Source organism: Lepidochelys olivacea (genome assembly GCF_965140295.1).
Source record: "Lepidochelys olivacea isolate rLepOli2 genome assembly, chromosome: 5".
Taxonomy (NCBI): Eukaryota; Metazoa; Chordata; order Testudines; family Cheloniidae; genus Lepidochelys; species Lepidochelys olivacea.
In genome coordinates this window covers 1,273,688-1,298,549 of record NC_140415.1, presented here as the reverse complement: position 1 = coordinate 1,298,549, position 24,862 = coordinate 1,273,688, and the positions used below count along the sequence as shown (strand labels likewise).

Sequence of the window (24,862 nt, the reverse complement as noted above, 5' to 3'; positions counted from 1 at the left end):
GGGCTCAGCCACGGCACGGCTCTGTGCTGTCCTGGGAGGAGCCCCCGACCCGGGTCCCTCTGTCGCTCACCCTCTGCTGAGAGGTGGGTGGGGGAATGATGCTCCGCGCTGCCGTGGGGCTACCCTAGGCCTTGAGCGACTGGGCTCTGCCTGGGCTGTGAGCCGCTGGGGCACGGCTTCCCTGGGTGCTGGTGAGGGCTGCGTATGGGTGCGCTGAAGGGAATGGGTGCAGGGGTCCCCCTCCCCCGACACACGGGCTCCCAAGAGAAGGTGAGACGGGAACATTTTAAGTGTTTATTGGTGAGCTTTACAGAGGTGGGGTGGGGGAAACAGCTTCCCCCCGGCTGCTGCTGCCCATCACCATTACAGCTGGGTGCCTTCCCATCAAATCTAGAGCGACAGCACGGTCCTTAGGGGGCTTCACGGAGCCTCTGGCATCCTTCCCCTTTGGGGATAAAATCGGGGTTGGGGGATGCAGTGGGGGGCGGGGGGTTCGGACGGGGAAAGCCTTGTCGAAGAGGGAGGTGTTGCAGAGTTCCTCGGAGAGGCTCTGACTCCGGATTCACCTGATCTCCAGAAGCTCATGCCACCGCCGGTCCCCTCGCCCGGGCATGCCGGGTCCCGGCTCAGGCACTGTGCCCTGGACTCTGCGGTCTGCACTGCCCCAGAGGAGCGCAGCTGCCGGGGGGCCAGAGAGCGACAATCTGGCTCTGGTGGAGCGGGGGCTTGATCCGGTGATTGCTCTGACGGTTAGGCCTGGGCAGGACCTGGGGGCCGCTGGATGGAGTGGAGCATGGGTCTGACGGGCTCATGGGAGCCCAGACCCTGGGGCGGGCGGTAGCGTGGGGGTGCATGGGTCACTGGGCTCCCAGGAGGGCAGGAGCACCGGGAGCAGAGGGGAGCAGGTCACCAGGTGCAGGGTCCTGGGTCTGGGCCCTCAGCCGCTCTCACTGGGGATCGAGGCAGGTGTAGGTCGTGTTCCCCACCAGGAAAGTGGGAGGGGCAGAGCCGTGGCCCCACTGCAAGGTGAGGGCACTCTGCTCACAGATCCAGCAGCAGGGGTCTGTGCACGACCCGCCCGACAGCCCAGGGCCCGACACCCTCCCACAAGCCAGGTAGGAGGCGGTGGAGCGCGTCACTGGGAAGAGCCTGGGCGGAGAGAGCAGAAAAGGCAGCGTCAGGACGTCTCCTGGGTCCTCCTTCATGGAGATCCCTGGGGGCAGCACCCAACCCTCCACCCCACAGGGGCTCGGACAGAGCCGCCCCACAACCCCCCCTCTCCACCACCCCGCGTGTGCCCTGCTCCCCAGCTCCGCCCCACAAACCCACGGCTCCCCCGCTCCCTCTGTCCTGCCCCCCAGCTCCACCCCGCAAACCGCCCACTCGCCCCCCATGTGCCCTGCCCCCCAGCCCCGTCCCGCAACCTTCTGCTCTCCCACCCCCCGTGTGCCCTGCCCCCCAGCTCTGCCCCGCAAATGCCCCACTCCCCTGCCCCCCGTGTGCCCTGCCCCCCAGCTCCGCCCCACAGGCGTGGACTTCGCCCGGGATGTCCCTAATATGGGGATGGTGCTCCAGACTAACAGGACTGTCCTGTCATCAGGGCCAGCGGCTCTCATTGATTGTCTCTCCGGGTACCGTAAGGAGGCAATGGTCTGTCTGGGCTGGGTTTGCTGGGTGCCTTCTCACAGATCCATGGCTTTCGATCGTAGCACGGGTCCCTCTTTATGACGCCATTTCTTATTGCTCCACACGACATATAACCCGTGTAACTCGAGTAGCTCCAGTCTCTGGAAAGAGAAGGGGCATTGCTGAGACGGCCCGGCCCGCCCTACGCTGGCTGTCAGCTCTGCCACCTGGCGCACTAAGGCCAGGTCACCATCGATTTCAAGGCCAGAGTCGCTTCACCCAGCGACAGCCGCAGCCCAGCCAGGAGCCCCTCCTTCAGCGAAAGCGACACCCACTCGTCACGGAAACCCGGGGGATGGAGACTCCGCCGCGTGCCTGGGTGAGTTGTTCCACTGGTTAATTCCCCGCCCGGTTTTCTGCCTTATTTCCTGTCTGATTTTTGTCTCTCTTCGTCTTCCAGCCACTGGGGCTTGCTCTGCTCTCGTCTGCAGCTAGATTGAGGAGCCGCCTGCCACCAGAAATCTGCTCTGTATGTGGGTGCCCTGGGCCCAGATCCACAAAGACACGCAAGTCCCAGGCCTCGGCACCCTGCGCTGCAGAAAATCCCCCCTCGGCTGCCGCTGAGCCCTGGAGGAGCCTAAAGTCACTCAGCACCTAACCTTTGGCTGTCAAGGTTTCCTGGCCCTGGCTGCTGTGGTCACAGCTGAGCTTCTGCCTTGGAATCCTGTCCCCCCTGGGCATTCACACCTCCCCTGCCTGCTGCTGCTTCTGCCGGCTCCCTTCAGCCTCTCCTGCCCCTCTGCCCCTCTCGGTGGGCTTGGCACAAGGCTCGTCTCCCTGTCCACCCTGGTCCAGTCGTGCTGCTTCTGCCCCCGGCTCTGCGGCGACTCAGCTCTGCCTCTCCATACTCAGCTTCATGGATTCCCGGGCCAGAAGGGACCACTGTGCAAATCTAGTCTGACCCCCTGCACAGCGCGGGCTAGAGACCTGCCCCTGTACGGGGAGACTTTGGCAAACCAGTAAAGTGCCTGAAACCACTATGGCTTATTGCGAAAAGCAGCCAAGTCAGCAGGCTTAGCTTAACAAAGGTGTGTGTGATGGTGGTGGTGGAGGGGGTTGTGTGCCACAGAAAGGGCAGCTTGACCCCACGTCCTTCCTGATAAGAATTGTGTTGAAGTTGCTGATACATGCATCTTAGAAGAACAGGATGTGCCCCAGGAATATCTATTGGGGCCTCAAAGCTGCAAACTCTGGAAAAACCCACACCTGGTTAATCGATAATCAGAAGGAACCTCTCGCTTCAGAAGGAGTGAAATCAGGAAGGCCACTCACAACTGGAGTTGTGGCTAGCAAGAGATGTTAAGAGTAACAAGAAGGGTTTCTACAGGTATGTTAGCAACAAGGTCATCAGGGAAAGTGTGGGCACCTTACTGAATGAGGGAGGTTTCAGAGTAACAGCCGTGTTAGTCTGTATTCGCAAAAAGAAAAGGAGGACTTGTGGCACCTTAGAGACTAACCAATTGACTTGAGCATGAGCTTTCATGAGCTACATCATCCGATGAAGTGAGCTGTAGCTCACGAAAGCTCATGCTCAAATAAATTGGTTAGTCTCTAAGGTGCCACAAGTCCTCCTTTTCTTTTTGTGAATGAGGGAGGCAACCTAGTGACAGAGGATGTGGAAAAAGCTAATGTACGCAATGCTTTTTTTCCCTCTGTCTTCACGAAAAAGGTCAGCTCCCAGACTGCTGCACTAGGCAGCACAGCATGGGGAGGAGGTGACCAGCCCTCTGTGGAGAAAGAAGTGGTTCGAGACTATTTAGAAAAGCTGGACGAGCACAAGTCCATGGGGCCGGATGTGCTGCATCCGAGAGTGCTAAAGGAGTTGGCGGCTGTGATTGCAGAGCCATTGGCCATTATCTTTGAAAACTCATGGTGATCAGGGGAGGTCCTGGACAACTGGAAAAAGGCTAATGTAGTGCCCATCTTTAAAAAAGAGAAGGAGGAGGATCCTGGGAACTACAGGCCAGTCAGCCTCCCCTCAGTCCCCAGAAAAATCATGGAGCAGGTCCTCAAGGAATCAATCCTGAAGCACTTAGAGGAGAGGAAAGTGATCAGGAACAGTCAGCATGGATTCAGAAGGCCAATGGCATTTTGGGATGTATACGTAGGGGCATTGCCAGCAGATCGAGGGACGTGATCGTTCCCCTCTATTCGACATTGGTGAGGCCTCATCTGCAGTACTGTGTCCAGTTTTGGGCCCCACACTACAAGAAGGATGTGGAAAAATTGGAAAGCGTCCAGCAGAGGGCAACAAAAATGATTAGGGGACTGGAACAGATGACTTATTAGGAGAGGCTGAGGGAACTGGAATTGTTTAGTCTGCAGAAGAGAAGAGTGAGGGAAGATTTGAGAGCAGCCTTCAACTACCTGAAAGGGGGGTTCCAAAGAGGATGGCTCTAGACTGTTCTCAGTGGATAGCTGATGACAGAACAAGGAGTCATGGTCTCAAGTTGCAGTGGGGGAGGTTTAGGTTGGATATTAGGAAAAACTTTTTCACTAGGAGGGTGGTGAAACACTGTAATGCGTTACCTAGGGAGGTGGTGGAATCTCCTTCCTTAGAAGTTTTTAAGGCCCAGCTTGACAAAGCCCTGGGGGGGATGATTTAGTTGGGGATTGGTCCTGCTTTGAGCAGGGGGTTGGTCTAGATGACCTCCTGAGGTCCCTTCCAACCCTGATAGTCTATGATTCTATGATAAGTAGACAAGAATAAAGGTATAACAAAGTACAATAATAATAAAAATCAACTATAAATAAAAGTATATAACTGCAATGTTTTCAAATTTCATACCATGAAATGCGAATATGTTTTATTATTTTGCCTTTCAAAGTGTAGGAGTGCCATTTTGGTCGGTGGGGAGGCCGAAGAACAATGTAGAAAGCGATGGAACTTTTTAAAACTTCCTAGCTCACTCGTGAGAGTGTTTGAGACTGTTCTATCGTGGGAGTGGTTACCTCTACCACTCACCGTGCAAGACCGGCTACTTACCAGACTGGTGGTGGGGTATATGTAGGGCAGCACGCATCCGTACATAATTGTAGTAGTTTACCATTCGCGATAACTCAAATTAACTTGCGTCTGTTATTATTCACGAATCAGGAAAATTATTTTTATAGATTTTTTTTTATTGTGGCCACGATTAAGAAAAGGAAGTACGATGAAGACTACATTATGTATGGTTTCACCATCATGGAAAAAAACCAGGATCGATCATCCTCAATGCGTAGTATGCCATGCAGTTCTCAGCAATGATGACTTGAGACCTAGTTGTCTTGAGCGACGCTTGACAAAGAACCACAGCACTTTGAAAGACAAACGAAAAGAGTTTTTTGCTGCTAAACTTCAAAATTTAAAACGCATGAAGCTGGACACTACTGGAGCTTTTCACCAAGTGTCGGCCAAAGTGGTAGAAGCATCTTATGCACTCTCATTGCTCATCGCTAAAGCCAAGAAAGCGCACATAATAGGAGAAACTTTTGTGAAGCCTTGCTTGTTGAAAGCAGCTGAGATTGTGCTTGGTGCCGAAAGCAAGAAAAAAAATTTGGAAATTTCGCTTTCTGACAATTCCGTGAAATGTTGCGTCGATGACATAGCGAAAGATTTAAAACTTCAAGTTGTGGAGGCAGTGAAAGCTTCTTCTTTTTTCGCAATTCAGTGCGACGATACCACTGATGTAGCACAATGCTGACAGTTGCTCGTCTACGTTTAATTCATTAATGATGGAACTGTGAAAGAAGAACTGCTTTTTTCGAAGGAATTGACGACCACATCAAAGGCCTCTGATGTTGTTATGAAAACGGTTTCCGACTTTTTTGAAGAAAATGGACTTTCATGGGAAAAACTGGTTGGTGTATGCACAGACGGTGCGTCAGCGATGCTTGGCTCTCGCTCTGGATTTGTGACATTGGTGAAAGAAAAAAATCCAGCTGTAACCACGACTCACTGCGTCATACACATACAAGCGTTGGCTGCTAAAACTCTTCCAGATGACCTACGTGACTTATTGAATTTGGCCATCAAAGTTGTAGATTTTGTGAAGAGCAGCGCTTTAAATACGAGACTTTTTGCAGCTCTTTCCGCGGACTTGGGAGTGGATCATAAAATTGTTTTGTTTCACATGGAGATACGATGGCTTTCCAAAGGGAACATGCTTTTGAGATTATTCGAACTGAAAGACGAAGTGGAAATTTTCCTCAAGCAACAGAAAAAAGAAGAATTATATCATGCGTTTACGGACCAAACGTTTCAACTTTCACTGGCATACCTCGTGGACATTTTTGAATGTTTGAACAATCTCAATTTGAAGCTGCAAGGAAACAACGCTGCAAACATTATAGCGCACCACGATGCCATCAAAGTGTTTATGGAAAAAATCAAGCTTTGGAAACGTCAAACGCAAGCTCAGATGTCTAGCTTTTCGTCTTTTCCAACATTTTCATCACTCACTGAAAATGAAGGTTTCCAAGAACTTTGTAAAGAGGATGCGAAGAACAAAAGTGTGTTTCATCTGGACTGCCTTGCTGACAAATTCATCCGCTATTTTCCAGACAACTTTTCTGGCAACCCCTTTCATAAATTAGCACATAATCCGTTCAACGTTGATGTCGATTCATTGCCAGAAGTATTGCAAGTACAAGCACTCAGAATGAAATACGATTCAAGTGCGAAAGATATTTTTGAAAACTTACACCTGGAGGAATTTTGGATGAAATATTTCCCAATTTACCTGAAAGTTGGAGAAGAAGTGCTACGTATACTTCTTCCGTTTTTGTCAATGTACCTCTGTGAAAAAAGCTTTTCAAGTTTAGTCATAATAAAAACGAAACAGAGGAATGAACTGGACGTCGAAAACAATTTGTGTTGCGCACTTTCATCTTTCAAACCTAGGATTTCCCAACTCGTGAAGAAAATGCAGCATCATCCTTCACATTGAATTTGTTTTGTTTATGTTATTTCTTGTTTTAAATTACATTTTTGTTAAACTTTTGTGCCAAGAAAAACTATTTGTGCTTATTTTTAATTTTAAATACAAAATTTTATATCAAGTTTTTGTGTTTATTTTTAATTTTAAATCACTAATTGAATTTGTTAAAAGGGGGGTTGGATGATGGTGAAGGAGAGGTGGGGGCATGAGGGTTTCTCGAAAATTAAAAAGGGGGCGTGATGCCAAAAAGTTTGGGAACGAATGGTTTAAAAAGTTAGGAAAGAAGTCTGTGTAAAAAAAGAAGCAAAGCGAAGGGGTGACTGACCCCTCGGGCATGGCTAAGGCAGAGTACAGTGCATGGATCACTGCTCGTCTTATCTGCTAGTCTGATCTGTTTTTACAATGGAGAGCAGCGGTGGCCAACCTGGGGCTCCGGAGCCACATGCGGCTCGTCAGAGGTTAATGTGCGGCTCCTTGTCTAGGCACCGACTCCGGGGCTGGAGCTACGGGCACCAACTTTCCAGTGTGCCGGGGGGGCTCACTGCTCAACCCCTGGCTCTGCCACAGGCCCTGCCCCCACTCACCCTTTCCTACCCCCTCCCCTGAGCCTGCTGTGCCCTCGCTCCTCCCTCCCCCCAGAGCCTCCTGCACCCCAGGAAACAGCTGATGGGGAGGGAGGGGAGGTGCTGATCAGCAGGGCTGCCAGTGGGTGGGAGGCACTCGGAGTGGGGGGGAGCCGATGGGGGGCTGCTGACGTGTTACTGTGGCTCTTTGGCAATGAACGTTGGTAAATTCTGGCTCCTTCTCAGGCTCAGGCTGGCCACCCCTGATTAGGGAAAGCCACAGCTCCAGCCTGCGCTGTATTAATTTAATAAAATCCATGGACCCAAAACAAACACAGGAGCTTGTCCCTGTGTCTCAGCACAAGGGTTGCAAACATCTAAAAACAAAGATATTCGGGGGCCATTTAGGGATTTGGGCAAAAATTCGGGATTGGTCCTGCTTTGGGCAGGGGGTTGGACTAGATGACCTCCTGAGGTCCCTTCCAATCCTGATATTCTATGATTCTATGAGTCTAATAATGCAACAGAAAAATTCATTCTTAAATCTCAAAGTCCTAAAAAAAGGAAAGCTTAATAGAATTTTCACACGGATTTGTTGAAAAGTGGGGAGGAAAATCAACTTCTCTCTGATCCACTGGATTACAGAATAAGGGGAATATAAATTAGCTGTTAACACGGTTCTGTGCTTTTCACTCTGGGGCATTTCTCCATGCTCTCTCTTTCTCTCTCTCTCTCTTTTTTTATTGAAACACACATGTAAAAATGTTAAATAAAGGGATGTGTCTTCACATAGGCTTGTCTTTTAAAGTGTTTATTCCTTTACAAAACTTCATATAACTTTCACTTGCTTTTGTTAAAAAGTGGGGGAAGAAGCAGCCTTCTTCTCTCTGATCCACTGACTCACAGACACTGTTTTTGCTAATGGGCTTTGCTGCAGCTTCAAATTCTCCTCACTAAAAAATGACCAATGTTAGTCTAAAACATAGGGGGGGAACTTTAAAACCTGTTTGTTACGAAGGGTTTATGGTTTTAAGCTTTATTAAAGCACCTGTGTAAAAGTGCTGCCTGGCAGGAGAGATGCTTGGGCTCTGATTTTTTAGATAAGAGTAAGGCAGTTAAAGGGGGGTACTGAGGGGAGGGGAGGGAGATGGCTCGTGTTTAAAAACCTTGGGACTACAGGATTGGTTCAGGAAAATGTAATCTATGACGCAGCTGTAAAGCAGCATCTGATTGGTCCGATCCAAAGGTGGCGATAACTAGCCTGAGGGGTTGTGAGCCTTGGGAGCTCCCTCTTTCCGCAGAACAACCCAGATATCTCTTTCTGACTCAATCATGTGCTGTCTATCTTTACCCTTTGCAAAGGGGGCTTTCTTTTCCTTTTCTTGCCCTGTTCTCTGTTTTAACCTATCGTTATATGTTTCTCTTTTATTTAATGTTTTTAAATGCTCTTTTCTTAACCTACCAGACCAGTGGGGTACAGGAGTCTGGTCCTGTTGGGATCCAGGACGTGGGCGGGCGAAGCTCGTCCACTATGAAAGGATCCCCCCCCAGCCTAAGGGGGGGATCCACAGGACCTGGAAAGCCAACTAATTACGGGGGACAACTCATGAAAAACAGGGACGGGAGTGCGGTCAAAGGGTCAAACGAAGGGAACCGGACGGGGACACCGAGCAGAGAACCCCGGACAGCACCCACCGCTCCTCAAAGGCGTCAAGGGAGTCAGTGGATGCCGCCCAGAGGAACTCTGCCCGGAGGCGTGAACGGACAGAGGATCGGAAATAGGCTCCGCAGTTGCAGGAGATTCCATCGGCCAACCTCCTCACCCTGGTTTTATAGATGGCCGCTTTAGCCAGGGCCAGGAGGAGGTTGACCAGGAGGTCCCACGACTTAGTGGGGCCACGGACAGGGAGTGCGTAGATGAGAAGGTGAGGAGAAAAGTGCAACCAAAACCTTAACAAAATATTGGTGAGGACCCGGAATAGGGGCTGCAACCTGGCGCACTCCAGATAGACGTGCGCCAGGGTTTCCCTCACGCCGCTAACCACTAGACCACCAGGGATACAGGAGTCTGGACCTATTGGGATCCAGGACGTGGGCGAGCGGAGCTCGTCCACTACAAAGGATCCCCCCCCCAGCCTAAGGGGGAGATCCACAGGGCCTTGAAAGCCAACTAGTTACGGGGGACAACTCATGAAAAACAGGGACGGGAGTGCGGTCAAAGGGTCAAACTAAGGGAACCGGACGGGGACACCGAGCAGAGAACCCCAGACAGCACCCACCGCTCCTCAAAGGCGTCAAGGGAGTCGGTGGACGCCGCCCAGAGGAACTCCGCTCGGAGGCGTGAACGGACAGAGGATCGGAAATAGGCCCCGCAGTCGCAGGAGACTCCATCGGCCAACCTCCTCACCCTGGTTTTATAGATGGCCGCTTTAGCCAGGGCCAGGAGGAGGTTGACCAGGAGGTCCCACGACTTAGTGGGGCCACGGACAGGGAGTGCGTAGATAAGGAGGTGAGGAGAAAAGTGCAACCAAAACCATAACAAAAGATTGGTGAGGAGCCGGAATAGGGGCTGCAACCTGGCGCACTCCAGATAGACGTGCGCCAGGGTTTCCCTCACGCTGCTAACCACTAGACCACCAGGGATACAGGAGTCTGGTAGAAGGGAAATACACTGGCCACTGGATGAATAGTTTTCTGTTCCCTGAGTGACCAGAGCAGGGGCTGCACTAGAGCAATCAGGAACCCGCTAGATCAATTATGGCAGGTAGATTAATCAGGACACCTGGTTTAAAAGGACCTCCCATCAGTTAGTGGAGGGGTGCAAGGAGCAGGGAGTGAGAAGGCATGCTGCTGGAGGACTGAGGAGTACAAGCGTGATCAGGCTTCAGGAGGAAGATCCTGCTGTGAGGATACAGAAGGTGCTGGGGGGAGGCCATGGGGAAGTAGCCTGGGGAATTGTAGCTGTCACGCAGCTAATCCAGGAGACATTGTAGACAGCTGCTATCCACAGGGCCCTGGGCTGGAACCCGGTGTAGAGGGCGGGCCCGGGTTCCCCCCATCCCTCCAACTCCTCATCGGACACAGGAGGAGTTGACCTGGTCTGTGAGCAACACTAGAAGGGAAGGTCTCATTTGGAAAAGGATCTGGCCTGTCCCTGACCCGCTAGGTGGATCAGCAGAGACTGTGGAGACTGGTCTCCATTTCCCCCATGCTGACCAGCGATGAGGTTAGCTGAGTGAACGGCAGGTTTGAGCCTCTAGCAGAAGCAGCCAAACTGAGGGCTGCTGTGAACATCTGAGGCGACCAAATCTGCCAAAAAGCGAGGACCCACCAAGGCAGAGGAGGAACTTTGTCACACCTTGTATTTAATATTTTAAATGCTTTTCTATTAACCTCTCTTTACTTTTTTACCATGTGCTTACTAAATACTCTTTGCTTTAGTAAATGCCCTTTTTTGGCTTGTGTGTTCTTTTTTAACCCCTCTTTATATTTTTCTCTTTTATTTAACTCTTTGTAAAGGCTCTTAAACTACCCTTATATTTAATACACCTTTTAAATTTATCTCAAAAATTTTTATTCTTTAATAACATGCCAAATTAGGCATTTAAAATCATCTCTCCTTACTAACCCTAACCAAAAGTCTATTTTCTTTAATAACCATTCTTTCCTTTTTTCCTCTTAACCGTACCAAAGCTTTCTTTTTTTAATCTTTAAGCTCTCTCACTCTATTCTTTCAACCGTTTTCTCTAAACAATCAACCAAAAGTATCAAAGCACAAGCATGCAACATTCCCCCTATTCAAACATAAAAAATAATTTAAAAAAATTCAAAATGGCTGACAGCGCCAAACTTCTACACCAACGGAAACAGGAATGTAGGGTGGGACATGAGCCCTAAAGGGGGCATGGAAACCTGTCAAAAATGCATGGTGATGAATACTATCGAGGCGTATACTACTCAGGGGGAGTGAAATGGTGTTATCCATGTTACCTTTATTGTATGACTAAAGGGCAGCCGAACCATGCTGAGCCTGTCCTGATTGAGGGGGTCGCCCTCAACTGAAAGGAGCTTGCTAAGCCAGGGGCTTGAATGCCAGAGTCCTCCCCTGTGAAAGTAAGAGGGGTGGGGACAGGTGTCCCTGCTAGGAGGTGTGGATGATACTTAAGGGTCCCAGGTACAGTTTGACCTGCCCCTCCCCACTGTTCACAGATACAGCTGAGTGCAGCGTCTTTCGTTACGTGCTCACTAGCACTGACATCACTTGTGGGGGGCAGCGTTTCTGCCCAGCCTGCTTCAGCAAGGCAGTTCCCCCCCACCAAGAGCTGACAGTCCCTGAGAGCTGGGGGAGCCTCAAGGGATGGACCTGCCGAGGTCACAGCAGAGAGGCAGGAGGCAGTGGAAGATGACAGGGTGCAGCGGAGCAGCGAGTGGCTGGCAGAGCAGCGAGCGGGTTGGCCAGAGGAACCGCGGCTGGCAGGGCAGCCAGACAGAGCAAGTGCTCAGAGGCCGGAGCAAGCCAGGTGCCTTCTCCCCCGGGTGGGAGGGGAACTCACACAGCTGCGCCTCTGAACCCTGGGTCCTCACTGACCCAGGACAACCCCTGTGAATGGGGTGTGGTGAGGGAGCAGAGGGGGGGCACAGAAAAGGAACTGTTGGTTGTAGATCTCAGGAACATGAGGTGGAAGCTCTGCCCCACGCACTCTGGGCTGGGCGTCCTGCTCACAGTTTAGGTTTATGAATCCTGCTTGTGGCATTTTCCCTAATTAATGTCAGGTGACTTTTTCCTTTCATTAAAAGTTTCTTTCCTACACTCAGACTCTGTGCTTGCGAGAGGGGAAGTATTGCCGCTTGAGGTGCCCAGGGGTGGGGGTGTAATTTTCCCAGGTCACTGGGTGGGGGCTCGAGCCAGTTCTGTGTTGTATTGTTGAAAAGGGACGCCTAGATATTGAACCCGGCCCTGGTTGCTGCTGGCTCCACTTGGCAGAAGGGTTGCAAATGGAACTAATAGGGCACATGTTAGATGGATTAAAAACTGGCTCACTGGGAGGCTGCAAAATGTCTTTGTTCCCAATGAGCGGGCCCATTTCTAGTGGGGTCTCCCAAAGATCGGTTCCTGGTCCAACACTTTAATATTATCAACAATCTAGATCATGATATAAAATCTTGGCTGGTAAATATGCAGGTGACACAAAGTTTGGTGGGGTGGTGAGTAGTGAAGAAGACAGGAGATTGTCACAGTCATCTGTATTGACTGGTTAAATGGTCACTATCCAACAAAACGTGATTTAATACAGCCAAATGCATGGCAGTGCATCTGGGAACCAAGAACACTGGTTATTTCTACAGGACATGTGTAACGTTATTGACATGAACTGTTACCGTATAGATCATTGTTGCAACCACTGTTATATATTTGCAGCAGATTTTGTACAAAGGTTGTCGTGTGAGGTGTCTATGGAAAGGTTATAATTTGCTGATTATGATTATGCTATCTGTATGGGTGTGTCATTTTTGTAGTTGAAGTTATGAATATTGGTTATGTACTTGTATCTTAATGTGTTTTCATAGAATCATGGAATATCAAGGTTGGAAGGGACCTCAGGAGGTCATCTAGTCCAACCCGCTGCTCAAAGCAGGACCAATCCCCAATTTTTGCCCCAGATCCCTAAATGGCCCCCTCAAGGATTGAACTCACAACCCTGGGTTTAGCAGGCCAATGCTCAAATCACTGAGCTATCCCTCCCCCCTCAGTAGCCTCAGTGAAGCATTTGGTCAGCTTCTTGACAAAGGACTATTCTCAGTAAGTGCCCAGTCAAGAAACACCTAACTGACAATGAACTTTGGGGGACGCCAATCCACATCTGAGCTTTCCTAGGAACGTTCAAACTAACATGTAAACAATGGTGTTGGCCTGTAAAGAACTGAGACGTGTATGGACATGTGACTCCAAACTCCATCTTGCCGCTGTGTCCGTCTATGGGCAGAGAATATAAAATGCCCTGAAAACACCTCCATCTTGTCTTCAATCCTGCTTCTTAATTCTGGAGGAACCTTACTGCAAACTGAAGCTCTGAACAAAGGACTGAAAGACCACCCCAGCTGTGGATGTTCTCTAGAGACTTGATTTGAACCGGAAGTTTATTCCATCCCTGCTACAAGCCTGACCCAAGAACTCTGCCATTACTGGATGTCATTGATTCCATTGAACCAATTCTAGCTCTCATCTCTCTCTTTTTCCTTTTATGAATAAGCCTTTAGATTTTAAATTCTAAAGGGTTGGCAACAGTGTGATTTGTGGGTAAGATCTGATTTGTATATTGACCTGGGTCTGGGGCTTGGTCCTTTGGTACCACTGGTAGTGATACTGGGCAACTGGAGTGTCTGAGGGAATTGCTTGTATAACTTGTGGTTAGCCAGTGGTCCTCTTGTCTGGCTGGTTTGGTGTGCCTTAGAGGTGGAGAAACCCCAGCCTTGGGCTGTAATTGCTCTGCTTGAAGCAATTTGTCCTGAACTGGTACTCTCAGAAGTGTCCCACCAAGGGCAGAATCGTTACAACATGAGACTTTGTCTTGGGAAGCAGCGACTCACAAAAGGACTTTGTGTGGCCTCAACGTGAGCCGTGAGTGCAAGGCTGTGGCAGAAAGGGCTAACGTGCTCCATGGGTGTATAAAAAAGGGACTTTCCAGTAGAAATAAGGAAGTGATCTTAGCCTGACCATGCTGCGTACAGAGGCGATACTAGAATACTGTGTCCAGTCCTGGTGTCCGCACCTCAAGAAGGATGTGGAAATACCAGAGAATGTTCAGAGGAGGGTCACAAAAATGATCCAGAGGATGGAAAACAGGATGTATGATCCGAGGTTTGAGGAGCCCAATCTAATCCGCTTACCAAAGACAAGGTTGAGAGGTGACGCCGTCTCAGTGTCTAGGTTCTGACACATGGAAAAGAGAGCTGACACCAAGGGACTTTTCAGGCTAGCAGACAAAGCCATAACAAGGTCCAATGGCTGGAAGTTGGAGTTGGACAAATTCAACCTTGAAATAAGATGCTGTTTCCTAGCTGTGAGGGTGATTAACCACTAGAACAGCTCACCATGGGAGGGGGGGGGTGTCTCCATGGATTGGAGTCTTTAAATCGAGGTCAGATAGATTTCTAGAAGATACGTTTTAGTGCATCTTTGGGGAGCAGTGCTCTGGCCTGTGTGTGACGGATGTCAGGCTAGATGAACATCGTGGTCCCTTCTGGTCTACGAATAAATTACTGGTTGGGACTGTCCTCTGTGTGCCCACACTGAATGTGATCAGGTCGTGAGACCTCCCACACCTCTCCCAGACTGAAGTCCCTCATAACACAGGTTTTCTTCCCACGTCACAGACAAGAGGTTAGTGAGTATCCCATTCTGTTCTCTGGTTTGATTTGGTGTCTGTAACAGACCCCACCCGTGCACCCGCTGGGCTTTGTTAGCACATTCATCCATAGGCATGATCCTGCACTTCTGAGTTAGCAACACCTCTAAAACAGGTGATGCTGCCTTTCATGCAGAGTGCCCCCCAAAAACCTTCCTAAAGAGGCTGTAACCAGAGAGTTTAACATCCCCGTCCTGTGACTCATCCCGCCAGGCCTCAGTGATGACAATAATACCTCATTTCTTCTCATCAGTGAGAATTTCCAATTCCTCTGGCTTGTTAGCCAGATTCCCAGCATTGGGTCAGAGACAATTAAGAAATGTCTCCTCTTCACGTTCCCTGCCAGCGCTGTTCAGTACGTTCCTGACATCTGGATTTGTGTTTTACACTCATTTGCTCTGTGGTTTTGCCCCTTGCCCTCCCAGGAACCACCTGACTTATGCTTGGGCGCTACCGATAAAGAATTTACTCAGAGGACTTGAAACTGCTTGAAACTCGTTATTTTGCAGCTTTCAAGTACATGGTGTTGCTTTAAATATTCCCCCCTGGCAAAGGGTCCACATGAGGAACTGCAGGCCCATTGGTTCCATTATGGGAAGCCACTTCTAACCCTTCCAGCGCACTTTAGTCAGTGGCTTTAGCTACAGCTACTAAAGTGCATGTTTCTTTTGGATGGTGCCACTGGTTAGCACATGGAGCATCTAGCTTAAGAAATAAATATGATACTTACTCTTCGAAGCGTGAGTTATCAACCCACTTCCACTGCCACTGTGATTCCTGATTCCGGACTAGTCCAATCCAGTACTGGACATTAGTATTTTTCAGAAAATTCTAGGAAGAAAAGAGTTACATAATGACACCCCTGCATTCAAGTGACTGCGGTGAAGAAGCAGAGAACTGCAGGGAAGGGATTAGCTGGTGGAGAAAAGGATGTTTCCATGAGCATGATCACATTGCTCCAGAAGTGGGGTTACCCAGCTAGCCAGGTGTGGGGCGGCGAACAGCATCCTCCCAGCGCACCCTGCTATTGGTTATCCATCGTATTGGAGCCCACTCACCCCAGCCCACCAGAAATGAGAGGGCCTGGGTACTTTCCCTGCTGCGATCGGCTGTGCTAACTGGGCCTACGAGTTTCCCCGAAGTGTGAGCTCAGCTGTGAAAAGTGGGCAACGGTTCCTAAGATGTCACAATACCCCTAGGACAAGAAACGTGATGGGAAAAGGTGGAAAAAGGAGACAGACTGAATTAGTCCAAATAAAAAGGCCCCCTGGTGTAACTCAAGGACTGCGTTACGGCCTTGCCTGATAAACAAGAGACGTGTGGGACAAAAGTCAAGGAGCCAAAATTGGTGTGTCAGAAATTAGGTCTAATTGGTAGACAAAACAAGGAAAGCAGGGGCTGTTCTACCCACTACTCCCTTCGGCATCCTTAAAGAAAGAGACTTTGGGAGACAAATTGCCTGCTGAAGCCAGCTTCACCATCCTGGCTGCCCTTCACCCATCTTCTGGGACCATCATTTGGACCCTGAGAGATGTCCTGTCCTGACCAGACTGGACCAGAGAGAGGGACCCAGATGACACCAGCTCTGGCTGAGTCCTGAACACCATTTGGGATGTGAGACTTCATCTCTCCATCTCCCTTGGGCGTCCCTTTCCTTCCCCACCTTATTTCTTCCCTCCCCTGTCCTTCTCCTTTTGACTTCTGTCTAATAAGAGTCTGGGTAGCCAGCCAAGACTGTACATTTTGCAGCAAGGCTGTGAGCCTGTGACCAGGGAGGCAGAGGAATGCAATGCCCTAACCAGCCCAATGGTGGTACGAGTTTGTCAGGTCTCAGAGTGGCCGATCAGACCTTGTGCTGGGCCTGAGTCTCTCCAGCACTGAGGCTGCACGTGAGAGTCAGCACCAGAGAGAGAAGCTGCATTTTCTCTCTTTGCTGTTCTCTTCTCTCCCCCTTTGGGTGTTTGTCTCGTTTTGTCTTTTAGGAAACAGGACTGGACTTTAACAGCAGCGCTAGCCCATCTCAGCTAACGTCTTCTCCTCTCCCCAGAAGGACAGTTATCACCATCTTTGATACCATCTAAGACAGTGGTTGTCAGGCAGGGAAACATGTACCCCTGGGGTACACAGAGGTCTTCCAGGGGGTGCATCAATTCAGCTAGATATTTGCCTAGTTTTACAACAGGCAACAGAAAAAGCACCAGCGAAGTGAGGACAAACTAATATTTCAGACAGACACTGACTTGTTTGTACTGCACTGTATGCGATACACCAAAATGTCAGTACAATATTTATATTCCAGTGGATTTATTTTATAATTATATGGTAAAAATGAGAAAGTCGAAATTTGTCAGGACTAGTGAGCTGTGCCATGTCTGTATTTTTATGTCTGATTTTGTATTTAAGTAGTTTTTAAGTGAGGTGCAACTTGGGGGTACGCAAGATAAATCAGACTCCTGAAAGGGGCGCAGAAGTCTGGAAAGGTTGACAGCTGCTCATCTAAGAGACTGTCAAAAGGGAGACAGGTTCTTTTTAAAAACTCTCTCCAGCTGAAAGGAAAGGGAACAAGGGATGTTGTTCAAATGCAAGCCTTACATAATACTTTAATTCCAAAGGCTTTAACTGTTTTTCCCCCTTTTCTGTATCTTTAATGAAAGGTTAAGAGGCTGTTGAATGGGGTGTTTGCCGGGGCACTCAGCAGGCCGAGGTCTCTGTAGACCAAACCCTGAACGTTGTTTAAAACTGTTCAATGCTGGACAGTGACAGGGTCGTGTTAACACCTTTGACTCTTTGGGCTGGTACACTCCCTCTAAATCAATACAACAGACCTGCAGGCCCGGACCAGCCCAGCGCTCCCTGGCTAGAGCGGAGGCTGGGAACTGGCCAGTGGGAGCCACGGGGACGGCGCTTGCGGACGCGGGCAGCGCACGGAGACACACTGTCCCCTTCCCCGCAGGGGCCGCGGAGACGTGCTAGCAGCCGGCCACTTCCGGGAGCGCCGTGGGGCCACAGCAGGCAGCCTGAGCCCAGCTGTGCCGCCGGGCGGGAGCCGCCTGTAGTAAGTGCCTCCCGGCTGGAGCCTGCACCTCACACCCCCTCCCGCACCCCAACCCCCTGCCCCAGATCAGAATCCACCCCTGCACCCCAACTCCCTCCCAGACCCCGCACCCCAACCCCCTGCCCCAGATCAGAATCCCCCTCCTGCACCCCAACTCCCTCCCAGACCCCGCACCCCCTCCTGCACCCCAACCCCCTGCCCCAGATCAGAATCCCCCTGCTGCACCCCAACTCCCTCCCAGACCCCGCAACCCTCCTGCACCCCAACCCCCTGCCCCAGATCAGAATCCCCCTGCTGCACCTCAACTCCCTCCCAGAGCCCGCACCCCAACCCCCTGCCCCAGATCAGAATCCCCCTGCTGCATCTCAACTCCCTCCCAGACCCCGCACCCCCTTCCGCACCCCAACCCCCTACCCCAGATCAGAATCCCCCTCCTGCACCCCAACTCCCTCCCAGACCCTGCACCCCCTCCTGCACCCCAACCCCTGCCCCAGATCAGAATCCCCCTGCTGCACCTCAACTCCCTCCCAGACCATGCACCCCAACCCCCTGCCCCAGATCAGAATCCCCCTCCTGCACCCCAACTCCCTCCCAGACCCCACACCCCCTCCTGCACCCCAACCCCCTGCCCCAGATTAGAATCCACCCCTGCACCCCAACTCCCTCCCAGACCCTGCACCCCCTCCCGCACCCCAACCCCCTGCCCCAGATCAGAATCCCCCTCCTGCACCCCAACTCCCTCCCAGACCCTGCACCCCCTCCCACACCCCAACCCCCTGCCCCAGATCAGAATCCCCCTCCTACACCCCAACTCCCTCCCAGACCCCGCACCCCAACCCCCTGCCCCAGATCAGAATCCCCCTCCTGCACCCCAACTCCCTCCCAGACCCCGCACACCCTCCTGCACCCCAACCCCCTGCCCCAGATCAGAATCCCCCTCCTGGACCCCAACTCCCTCCCAGACCCCGCACCCCCTCCCGCACCCCAACCCCTGCCCCAGATCAGAATCCCCCTCCTGGACCTCAACTCCCTCCCAGACCCCGCACCCCAACCCCCTGCCCCAGATCAGAATCCCCCTCCTACACCCCAACTCCCTCCCAGACCCCGCACCCCCTCCTGCACCCCAACCCCCTGCCCCAGCCCCTCCTGCACCAAACTCCCTTCCAGAAAGAAGACTTGTTTACAGGGACCCCACAATATCTAATAGCCCCGGGCCCACAGGAGAGTTAATCCGGCCCTGACTAGAAGTCATGGCCTATGAAGAAAATTATGACTCAATTGGCATTAAGGGGACTTAGTGGGACAGCTCCCATGACTCGAGTACCAGCACTGAGGGATAGAGCTTGTTCCAGAAGGACAGATATGGGGACAAAGGAGGAGGTGTTTGCTGTAGGTCAGGAACGTGCACACTTGCCGCGAGGCGAAGTACGTGGCAGAACTACGGAGAGTCTCTGGGTGAGGATAACAAGGGAAAAGAACAGCAGAGATCTTATGGATGGGCGTTGTCTGTTATAGACACCAGATCAGGACGAGGAAGTGGACAAGTCATTCCACAAGCAGGTAACAGGATTAGCTAACACGCATGAGCTCGTATTAATGGGGGATTTTAACTTCCCTGGCATCTGTTGTAAGACTGTTACAACAAGCCATAACATGCAAGTTCTTAGCACGTGTAGGGGACAGTTTTCTGATTCAGGAGGAGTTGAGCAAACAACGAGGGGGTCATCCATGTTGGATCTGGTGTTGACCAACAGGGATGAACCAGTTGCGACCGTGAAGGTGGGCGGGAGCTTGGGAGGAAGTGACCATGATCTGATGGAATTCAAGACCCTAAGGAAAGGAGGACACGAGAACAGCAAAACAAGGACACTGGACTTCAGAAAGGCGGATTTCAGCGGAGTCAGCCAAATCGCAGGCAGGGTCCTGTGGAGGGGAGAGAAGGAGTCGAAGGGGGCTGGCAGTTCCTAAGAGCTGTAACACTCAGGCTATTCGGAGGCAGAGGAGAGAGAAGAGGAGCGGCAGGAGGCCAATGTGGCTACACGAGGAGCTTTCTAGCTCTCTACAAACCCATAGGGACAAATCCAGGGAACGGAGGGCGGGGCACGGCTCCAAGGGAGTGGACGTGGCAATAGTGCAAGCATGTAGGGACAAAATCAGGAAAGCCAAGGCAAGGAACGAGTTACAGCTGGCAAGGAATGTTAGAGACAACAGGAAGGGGGGTTCTTCAAATCTGTCAGACACAAAAGAACAATCCAGGACAGTGCGGGTGCGCTGCTCAGTGGAGAAGGTGAGCTGGTAACGCTCCTCCAGCCCCTGGATCATTGCCATTGCTCTTCTCTGAGCCCCTGCCTATTTGCCAACGCCCCCCCCGCCCAGCCTGGAGACACCCCCTCTTTACGCAGTGTTCCGGCCGCGCTCGCTCCGGCCGTGCATGTACCGTACCGGCATTGCCCTCGAGTCCCAGGATTTGGTGATAAGAAGCCGAGCAGAGTTCCCTTTGCAGTCTTTCTTGCTTTCTTCCCAAGTCTTCTCCTCCTTTGAGACGAACAAGCACTTTCCTCTGTACAACACCCAGTCTGCCGGGCAGCAGCCTGGAGGGAAGAGGGAGTGAGAGGCTCAGAGGCGCTCCTGGCCCTGAGTTCAGCTAACAGGCTCATGCCCTGGGCCGTACAAAGAAGGCCTGGTCCCTCCCCAGGGGCTCACACTCCCCCAGACTCCAGGCTGCCCCAGGAGCTGCTCCGAGCAGGTGGAGGGCGGGGGGGGAGGGTTCTCGAGGGTTTGGGGCAGGCTGGGAGCTGAGTCCAGGGCTCAGATACAAGTGTAACTGTTCATGGGGTTCAACATTTCCCTGGTGGGGTAAATGAGCGGCATCTCCCTGTCCTTTTGCTCTCCCCCACCCCCGGGGATTCAGCCACCGTGAGGACGTGGACACTGCTCCGTTACAGCTCTGGCCGGAGGGCTGGGCAGTGATGCGCGGACAGACTGAGCCCTTCTAGGGATCGGGCTGTTTCCCTCGTTCTGACAGAGCTCCTTGTTCCGTGTGAGCAGACGGCGACGCGCTGCCCGTGTCACCTGGCAGCCGCCTCCTCCCCGTGCCCCGCTCTGCCCGTTGGCGAGGCCCCAGGCTGTCTGCGATGGTGCGTCGTCCTCAGGGCTGGGATTCTGCCCTTGGCGAGGGTGCAGGGCCCTGGGTGTCTCCACCGCACCAGAGCCCCGGCTGGAGAGTCGCCCAGCTCGCCTGCCTGGGAGCCCGGGCCAGGACTGGCAGGGGCAGCCTCAGGGAAGCTGATCTCATTTTTTATTGCCTGGGATAGTTTCTTTGCCTGGGGTGGTTGAAGCACCAAGCGCGTCATGGGCACAAAATATGACTCAACCTGCCCCGTGTGTGGGCATTTGCTACAAGAAGTCCCAAAGGCGAACGGGCCGTTGTGTGCTGGGCCCCATGGGCTGTTTGTGCGCGTCGCCCACTTCTGAACACATGGGAGAGAGGCCTGGACCTGGATTGTGGGGCTGCAGGTCGGGTCTGAGGAGCGCCAGCAGATCGGGGGGGTGGGGGCAGGGAGAGCAGGGGGGTGCAAGCAGAGCTCAGTGGTGGAGAAGCAGCCCGAATTCAGTTAGTCCAGGTGTTATCTCTTAGCCAGACTGAATCATGGGAGCTCGGCTGACTAATTAGCATGTTCATAGTTTGTATTTGGCCAGCACCCTTTCTCCAAAGATCCTAGCTTGTGTCTACAGATAAACCGTTAGACAGGCTACATGTGGCAGGCATTGCTTCGTGCACCCCTGAGACGCAGCCACCTCTGGGGTGGGATGCAGCGTGTTTAACAGCTGAAACAGCAGGGGGATTTAGGGGAGCTGGTTGGAACTGGGCCAGGACAACGGGTTCATGTCCCAACTCTTATTCCATGGAACCAGCCAGTGCCCACCACCCGGGGTTTTCTGTCTCGTCTCCAGCACTGATTGCCGCCCCCACCCCGCCCTCGCCATCAATACACACACACTCCCCTGCACCATGCAGACCTGGGGGCCAGCGCTGCCTGGGGGAAGAGCTGCCCCTCCTGAATGACCAGAGCCACTTGCTGCAGCACGGCCCTGGCCCTGGGTGCTCCCCCGCCCCAGGGCTCAGCTGTCCCTGCTGGGGGGTGGGGTGCCCCAGTGACCCCCGCCCCGGGAACCCAGTACCTGTCTGCTCGCAGGGGCGGATGCTGGACAGGGCGCTCTCCGTTTGGTTCAGCTTCTCTTTAATTTCTCTCTGCTCCTCCTGTACCCTCGCCAGCTCCTCCTTCGTTCCCTCTAACGCGGCCTCCCGCTCTCGCAGCTGCTCCTGGGTGCTGTTCTCCTCCTGCCGCATCAGCTCCAGCTCCCGCCTGGCCTGCCCCAGCTCCCTCGCCGTCTGCGCCAGCTCCCTCGCCGTCTGCTCCAGCTCCCTCGCCGTCTGCGCCAGGGTCGCCCCCTTGGTGCTGACTTGCTGGGAGAGGCGGCTGCTCTCGGCCTCGTGCGCTCGGGACGCCTGCTGCAGATGCTGGGAAACCTGCCAGTCTGCAGGGGACAGACAGCGTGAGCCTGGCCGGACGCATAGGCCGACGGGCACGTGCCAGCAAGGCAGGGTGGGGCCGGGAGGGCGACTCAAGAACTGGGCTCACTCATCCACCCCAGCAGGGCCCCAGGGGGACAGGGACCCTCCCGACCGTGGAGAACAGCCCCGTAATGCTGTTGTATCAACCAGGCAAGGTACTAACAAGCTTCAACAGGACTTTATTTTTGAAGTGGAAACCTCTTTACCAAGCTGCTGCTGCACCCTCGGTAGTTTTCTCCCAGCCTCTCAACTCCTCCCCGCTCCTTCCTGATTCCTGTCCTTTCAGACTCCCAACAGCCAGAGCTCCCAATTCTAATAATTACAAGCAACATCTAAACACCACATTCACGCCTCTCTTAAGAAACTCTCCCAATTAAAATAAACATTATTGTTCTAACCACAGGAACAAATATGAAACAAGACACTATACTGTTGGCAGAAATATGACACTGAAAACACTGTAGATACTACATAACCTAGTCTCTAGTCCAGACAGGTGGTCGTCTGGGTCTGACAGGCCATCTCTCAAGCCCCGGTTCCAGGTCAATGTCTTGTTGTGTTGGTACCACGGTGAAGTCATCCCATGCAGACTGGGCGTTGGCATAATCTCCTCTTGGTGCATAGGCAGGTGCAAGATAAGAAGCATTCCATACTCGCCCATCAGAAAGTCGATAGGTGTAAGGTCCCTTCTTTTCTATGATTTTAAGAGGAGCTGTGAATTTATGGTCCCCTTTGCGTAAAGCTCCAGGTTTTCGTATTCTCACGAAGGAACCACACTCAAACTTTGGTTGCTTAGCACCCCGCCGCTTGTCTGTGAAAGCCTTAGACTTTGCTTGGTTCTGTTCAACTGTTTTTCTGACATCATCCTCGGTTGGGGCATCAGGTCGTGCCTTTAACAATCCAACAATGTTCAGTTTAGTATTCATCTGTTTCCCATGCAGTAACTCTGCAGGCGATCTTTGCGTGGTGGCATGTCGTGTAGCCCGGTATGCTTGCAAGAAATCAGTTGTGAAGGGTATCCACAATCGCCCTTCCAGTTTAGCCATTTGCAAACTCTCTTTCAAACTTCTGTTAAATCATTCAATTTCCCTACTGGCTTGAGGGTACTATAGGGATGACCTTCTGTATAAAATGTTCCTCTGTGCTAGAAAAGTTTCAAACTCCAGGGAAGTAAATTGACGACCATTATCTGAAACCAGTTCTTTGGGGTTACCTTCCCTGCTAAAAACTGAAGAGAGGAACTTAATTACTGTAGCAGAAGAGATTTGCGATGTAAACGCTACCTCAGGCCATTTACTGAAATAGTCTATTAAGATGATGGCATAATGGCAGTCAATTGGAGCAGTATCAAAGGGTCCTACAATGTCAATTGCCACTTTTTCCCATGCAGATTCAGGAAGAGGAACAGGCTGTAATGGAGGGGTACATGTCACTGCTCTCTTATCATGCATTTGGCAAGTGACACAGGATTTTATGACTGCTTCAGTTTGAGAGTCCATCCCTGGCCACCAATACAGATCCCGTAGTCGTTGTTTGGTTTGGACAATTCCTGGATGAGTATCGTGTGCCAGGTGTATGAGTTTTGACTGTAATTCTTCTGGCACAAGGAGCCGGTGTGTACCTGGTAGCACACAGCCATCAAACAAAGTTCATCCTGAACTCTAAAATAAGGCAGCAAAACCGGGTCAAGGTTTTTAGGGTGACTGGGCCATCTCTTTGTCAGAAATTCCTGTAGTTTTTGTTGAATTGGACACGCTGAACAAGTAGCTTGAAATCGTTCTCTTGTAACTGCAGTGAGAGCACTTGTAATAAGCGCAACCACGACATCCTCATCCTCCGGTGGACCATCTGGTGAAGGCAAAGGCAGGCGAGAAAGGCAATCGGCGACCACGTTTTGGTTTCCAGGCTTATATTCCAGTTCATAACTGAAAGAGAGTAGTCCTGCAGACCCTCGAGCAATACTATATCCTGCTCTTCCCAGTCCTTTCGTGGTGAGCAACGTCGTCAAAGGGCTGTGGTCTGTGCGCAACTTGAACCTGCGGCCCCACGGGTAAGTTCTCCATCTTTCCGTAGCCCAGACACAAGCAAGTGCTTCTTTTTGGACTGTAGAATATTTCCTCTCAGCATTACTTAGTCTCCTTGAACCAAACGCAACCGTCCTCTCTGTGTTGTCCTCACGCAGTTGTGTGACAACAGCCCCAAGGCCATAATCAGAAGCATCAGTAGTTACAATTGAGGGCAATGCAGGACTGAACAGTGCAAGTACTGGACTATGAACAATCAAGTCTTTCACCGTTTCGAAACTAGCTTGTGCGTCTTCTTGTCCACACTAAGGTTGAACTTCTCCGTAGTAATTCCCGTAACGGTTCAATGACAGAAGCATAACTGGAAATGAGTTTTGCATACCAGGAGGTAAGACCCAAGAATGAATGTAAGGTTTGCAAATCTGTTGGAGGAGGAGCATTTGAAATTGCCAGGATATGATCTGGATCAGGTTTTAGTCCAGCCTGTGAAATTGTATGCCCCAGAAAGGAGAGTTCAGTTTGTCTAAATTTGCATTTGGACCTATTGCGTTTGAGGCCTGCTTTGCTGAGGCAGTTTAGTACAGACTGCAGGTTATTGTCATGCTCCTCAGAAGTATTTCCAAACATGAT

The 24,862-nt window shown here is 51.6% G+C and overlaps 1 protein-coding gene across 1 annotated transcript in view; it reads right to left on the bottom strand.

Annotated features, from left to right (window-relative positions):
• Positions 1-1,043: 1,043 nt before the first annotated feature.
• Positions 1,044-24,862, bottom strand: part of LOC311521155 (B-cell differentiation antigen CD72-like) — a gene marked incomplete at its 5' end in the record, with an annotated part of 41,294 nt that continues 17,475 nt past the window's right edge. The window contains 5 exons of the mRNA XM_084629318.1: positions 1,044-1,149; positions 1,636-1,787; positions 15,308-15,408; positions 20,075-20,223; positions 21,815-22,171. Coding sequence (XP_084485444.1) covers positions 1,136-1,149; positions 1,636-1,787; positions 15,308-15,408; positions 20,075-20,223; positions 21,815-22,171 — 773 coding nt within the window. The 3' untranslated portion in view covers positions 1,044-1,135. The remainder of the gene's footprint in view (positions 1,150-1,635; positions 1,788-15,307; positions 15,409-20,074; positions 20,224-21,814; positions 22,172-24,862) is intronic.